This window comes from Elephantulus edwardii, unplaced genomic scaffold (assembly GCF_000299155.1).
Source record: "Elephantulus edwardii isolate Elephantulus edwardi_28Jun2011 unplaced genomic scaffold, EleEdw1.0 scaffold00031, whole genome shotgun sequence".
Lineage (NCBI taxonomy): Eukaryota > Metazoa > Chordata > Mammalia > Macroscelidea > Macroscelididae > Elephantulus > Elephantulus edwardii.
This window is the reverse complement of record NW_006399781.1, coordinates 16,927,913-16,933,912: the sequence shown is the minus strand read 5'-3', so window position 1 is coordinate 16,933,912 and position 6,000 is coordinate 16,927,913. Positions and strand designations below refer to the sequence as shown.

Sequence of the window (6,000 nt, the reverse complement as noted above, 5' to 3'; positions counted from 1 at the left end):
CAACTCTTTGCTATTGTGAACAAAGCCGCGATAAAGATGGGTGTGCATATATCTGCTTGGGTGGCAGGTCTCTTTAGGGTATATTCCCAGTAGTGGAACTGCTGGGTCAAATGGTATCTTTATTTGTAACTTTTTGAGAAAGCCCCATACCACCTTCCACAGTGGTTGCAGCATTTTCCACTCCCACCAACAGTGAATAAGTGTTCAAGTTTCTCCACAACCTCACCAGCATTTGTTGCTTGCTGTTCTGTTAAATTTTGCTTTTCTTACTGGGGTGAGATGATGTCTCATAGTAGTTTTCATTTTTGGCAAGCAAAGTTGTGTTGTAGTTGTTACGTAACAACACCTGATCAGCTCTTGCTTTTGACTGGCACCGAGCAACTATATAGTAGAGAAGATAACTGGAATGGGAAGTAACTTTTTTCCTTCTAGAAAGTAAATAATCATGACATTGCTAATTTTCTCTTCTTATTAATAGTTTTAATTGATATCTACCCTATCTGAGGAGGGAGTATATTTGAAGTTTTTATGAAAGATTTACGTTCGATAAATATGTAGTTGTTTATAGAATTGTGGATTTTCTAATTTTTTTTACTCTGCTTCCCTTATCTTTTACCTTTTTCTCTGCCATATTAACTGGCTGGGCTTTTTAAAAAATTTTTTTTAAATATTTAAAAGCAATGTATGATAGGGTATTATGGTTATCACAAGAGTCCACAATTAAGGTTGCATAGTGGAATGTACTTGGGGTGGTGGGAGGGGTGTGGGGGGATTGTGTACCAGGGAGGGAGTCTTTCTTTTACTTTTGAAAGAGAGGAGTGAACTGGGGGGCAGGGGGAGAGGGCTGGGCGGGGAGAGAAGTGCAGCAGTGAATGAATGGAAATCCAAATTCTCTGTAAATGTTCATTAAAATTATTAAAAAAAATAAAATTTTTAAAAATATTTGCATTTCTGTTCTATCTGGAAATGCTGAATTTCAACCCAGTTACAGACCTTCTTATACTGAAGTTAAATCATCACTGTTATTTAGTTACCATTTTCTGGTAATTGTGACCTAAACAAATCCCAGAACACTTGATCGTGCTTATGTAAAGCCTATACTTGGACCAGGAGGCAGTCAGAATAGAGCATGGAAACACTGCATGGTTCAAAATTGGAAAGGGTCTACACCAGGGATGTGTCCAATCTTAATACCTTTTCAATCTATATGCAGAACAGATTATCCAGGATGCTGGGCTGTATGAGGAGGAATGTAGCATCAGCATTGGTGGAAGATCTATCAACAGTCTGTGTTATGCAGATGACACAACCCTGCTTACTGAAACTGAGGAGGACCTGAGGTGCTTGATGCAGAAGATCAAGGGCTGTTGCCTTCACAAAGGATTGAAGCTCAACATCAAGAAAACAAAGATTCTCACCACTGGGCCGATTGGCAGCATCATGATAGATGAGGAAGAGATTGAGATTGTTAACAGCTTTTGTTTGCTTGGTTCCACAATCAACATTCTTGGTATCAGCAGCCAGGAAAAGGAAATTGAAAGATGACTTGCATTGGGAAAGTCTGCTGTCAGAGACCTCGCCAATGTACTGAGAGCAATGATGTCTGGAGTCTAAGGTGTGCCTGATCCAGGCCATAGTCTTTGCAGTTACTTGCTATGCTTCAGAAAACTGGACAATGACTAGGGATGATAAAAAGAGAGTTGATGCCTTTGAGCTGTGGTGCTGGAGAAGAGTATTGAATATGTCATGGACTGCTAGGAGGACAAACTTGTTTGTCCTGGAGAGGGTGAAGCCAGAATGCTCCTTGGAGGCAAGGATTTTGAAGCTTTGTCTGACATGCTTTGGACATGTTAAGGAGGGACCAGTCCTTGGAAAGGGACATCATGCATGGTAGGGTGGAGGGACAGTGCAGGACAGGAAGACCCTTGATGAAATGGATTGATTCCATGATTAGGATAACGGGGGTTGGTGTGTCAAGAGACAATAAGATTTGCACAGGATACAGCAGGGTTTAGGGCTGTTGTACATAGGGTCACTGTGAGTCACAGGTGACTCAACGGCACATAAGAACAACATTTCAATTAAAAAAATTTTTAGAAAAGGAAAATGCAAATGTTTTCTACTAAAAGTATCGAAAGAAAAATAGTAAAAACTGCATCCTATCAGAAGCAGGGAACATATATGAGACCTGAAATATAATGCAGTTCTAGGGACATCTGGCTCTCACAGGCTTTATTGTATTTTGCTCTTAAACCAAATGTAACTTTGAGCCTGAGTTTCTGAATCATCGTGCTATGAAGAGGTAATTAACTTTAAACCAGTTGGTCTACCATGACAGTGGCTTTCCCGCAGCATGTTGGCTTTGTGAGTTATATTGGATTTAATTTATGGTACTATTTAAAAAAATACAGAGTGGAATAGTTGCTGGGTTGGCAACCTTCAATGGTCGCTTGATAAGAAGTCCAATAAAATTTCTTCTCAGGCCATATAAAATAACAGTAATAAATTTTCAAGGAAAAATAGACAGCCTAAGCAAGTTTTTAATTGACTCACTTAAAAACTTTCTTTGCAGCTTCCCAGTTTATAATGGTTGATTTCAGCTGAGGAAATTAATTAAAAAGATTGAATTATTTATTTGCATCATTTAATGCAATTATAAAGCACCTCATTTTGCCATGAGTTCTAGATATTGAAGAGGTTCCTTCTGGCTCTTCCCTCTGCTGATAATTTGTATTCTCACCCTGTAGATACTGAATAAAAAAAAAATCTAACATTTTAACAGAACCTGCCTTTTAACCACAATCAACAATCTTGGTAATAGCAACCAGGAAATCAAAAGAGGAATTGTATTGGGAAAGTCTGCTGTCAGGGACATCTCCAGAGTACTGATGCGCAATGGTATCAGTCTGGAGATTAAGGTGTGCTTGATGCAGGCCATGGTCTTTGCATTTATTTGCTATGCGTCAGAAATTTGGACAATGACTAAGGAAAATTGATGCCTTTGAGCTGTGATGCTGGAGAAGAGTATTGACTATACCATAGACTTCCAGAAGAACAAACCATTTCATCCTGGAGAGGGTGTAACCAGGGTGATTCTTGGAGACAAGGAATCTGAGGCTTCGTCTGACACGATTTGGGCATGTGGCAAGAAGAGACCAGTCCTTGAGGAGGGACATCATGCTTGGGAGGCTGGAGGGACAGTGCAAGAAATGAAATACTGGATGAGATGGATTGACTCAGTGACTGAGGTAATGGAGGTAGGTGTATCAGAGACAGTAAGGTTAGCTGAGGATAGAGCAGGGTTTAGAGCTGTTGTACATAGGGTTGCTCTGAGTTGAAGGAAACAGCACAAAACAACAACAGAAGCAGCAGTAGTAGCAACAACGAAACCACCCCCCCCCCCCCCACCCCCGTTTAATTACAGCCTTCAATATGGATTACATCTGAACGTCAAGAAAACAAAAATCCTTATCAATGGGCCAATAGGCAACATCATGATAGATGGAGAAAAGATTGAAGTTGTCAATGATTTTATCTTGCTTAGTACGAAATAATTGAATATCTTAATTCTTTTAAAAAATGTTTTAGGAAGCTTTTATTTTGTGGGAAACTTTTTCACTTACTAGAACAGGAAATGGGTGCTCTGGTGGTATAGTCCTTAGGGAATTATGCTGTTAAACCAAAATCCATGCCTCTGGGCAGTTTAAATCCCACCTGGCAGCTTCACAGGAGAAGGAAGGGAAGTCCCCTCCTCTGCCATTAACAGTTTCCATACAATTCAGCTTTGAATTGGTTCTGACTTGACAGCAATGGCTTCACTTAAGGACAAGAAAAAAAACAAAACCCACACACCAAAACCCAACAAATCAAAACCTAAAACTCATTGCTCTGAAGTTTATTTTGATTCTTCTTTAGTCCTACAGATATCATACAGATGTAATATCTCTGTGAATTCACTTTCAAAGATTGTGTTATATTTACTAACAAAGTTATTGTGTTTTAATTCCATTTTGCAACTAGGATGCTCTAAAGATGAGTGACCAAAATTTGGAAACAATTTCACAACAGCGGAAACTTCCTGAATGGATGTCTAAACAGAATAAAAAATGTACTGGGCAAGAAAAAAAGGTATGCTCTTTATAGATTATTCTTTCATCCAGTAAATTGAATTTAAATTTGACTGTACAAAAAGTCATTCGTTACTTTGCCCAGAAAATACTTCAGTATTGCAACTTGAAGCTTAAATTTGCTCTTCTGTTCCTGAGAAAGCTTGAGATATGACACGAGTAGTTTTTGGTTTTCTCTCTTGCTGTATTCTTCTCTTTTGATTTAGGCGTGACAAATGACAGGAGCATTTTTATCTTTTGGTTTTCTAACTTTAGCTCTTTGCACATTTTGTTATAATAATTTCCTTTGTTTTTTAAGCTGCCCTCAGAATCTTTTGTTATTCTCTTTTATTCAATTTTTCTTCCTTCGTATTGACTTGTCTATGCTCTAGTGCAATTTTCAGAGTCTGTTCTGACGCCAGTTTTTAGGTTTTTTTTTCTTCTTTCTTTCTGGTCTTTATAATGACCTTTGCAGCTTCTTTTTCTTTTTTATTTAATTTATTATTAATTTCAATGAAAATTTAGGGACTTTGGATTTCCATTCATTCATTGTTGCTCTTTTCTCCCCTCCCAGCCCTCCCCCCTAGTACACTCCCTTTTTGGAAAAGGAAAAGGAAAAGAAAAATTCTTTCATTGTTTTACAATCCCTACCCCCAGGTCCACTCCACTATGCAGCCTTCGCTCTGGACTCCTGTCATGACAAAAATACCTGATAACATACCCCTTTAAAACAGTTTTCTCGCTCATCTGTTTCAATGCAGTATACATTATTGAATATATCTTTCTCAGTCCCCCCCCAACCCCCAGGTCAGTCTTGTTTTACAACAGTGGCACGGTGCAGTATTTGTCCTTTTGTGACTGAGATACTTCACTTAGCATAATGTCCTCCAGGGTCACCCATTTTGAATAATATTGCATGAGTTCCTTGTTTTTCAAGGCAGTGTAGTATTCCATTGTGTGAATATACCACAGCTTCTCTATCCATTCATTTGTTGATGGGCACTTAGGTTGTTTCCAGCTCCTTGCTATTGTGAACAAAGCCGCGATAAAGATGGGTGTGCATATATCTGCTTGGATGTCAGTTATGGTCTCTTTAGGGTATATTCCCAGTAGTGGAATTTCTGGGTCAAATGGTATCTCTATTTGTAACTTTTTGAGAAAGCGCCGTACTGCCTTCCACAGTGGTTGCAGCGTTTTACATTCCCACCAACAGTGAATAAGGGTTCCAGTTTCTCCACAACCTCGCCAGAATTTGTTGCTTGATGTTCTGTTAAATCTTGCTATTCTACCTGGGGTGAGATGATACTTCATATTTGTTTTGTCACCTTTGCTTCTTTTTTAAATGGATATTGTTCTGATGTCATACCTTAGTGCTACTCTGTTCATTGTTGTTCAAGAAATCAAATCTATTGAGATGTCTTTTAAATTCAATTGGGATGGATTAAAGTCATGTCTTGGTTCTCCTGGACTTATTTTAATTTTCTTCAACCTCAATGTGACTGTCACTTGAGTGATTGATGGTCTGTTCCATAGTCAACCTGTAGAAAGAACAAAGGCTTCATGGGGATGGCTATATCTGACCTCTTCTAACTCCACAAAGAGACTGTTCCTCACCTACAATATCCACAACACAGAACCAATTCCTATGAAGTCAGACTTGACCCCCACACTCCTACACCCCTTTATTCTCATCCCAACACCAGTCTTATTGCTCTACTGGGTGCAAAATCTGTTGTGATAGTTCACAGACCACATAGAACCCACATCGTTGTTGTTGTTATGTGCTGTTTAATTGACTATGACTAGTGACCCTTGCACAATAGCTTTATCCTGAGCCAATCTCACTGTCTCTGATTCACCTACCCTCATTACTCCAGTTATTATATCAATCCAT

At 38.9% G+C, this 6,000-nt stretch overlaps 1 protein-coding gene across 1 annotated transcript in view; it reads left to right on the top strand.

Annotated features, from left to right (window-relative positions):
* The first annotated feature begins 4,032 nt into the window (after window positions 1-4,032).
* Window positions 4,033-6,000, top strand: part of WRN (Werner syndrome, RecQ helicase-like) — a 207,244-nt gene continuing 205,276 nt past the window's right edge. Inside the window, exon 1 of the mRNA XM_006884172.1 lies at window positions 4,033-4,128. Within this exon, the coding sequence (XP_006884234.1) occupies window positions 4,033-4,128 (96 nt within the window). The remainder of the gene's footprint in view (window positions 4,129-6,000) is intronic.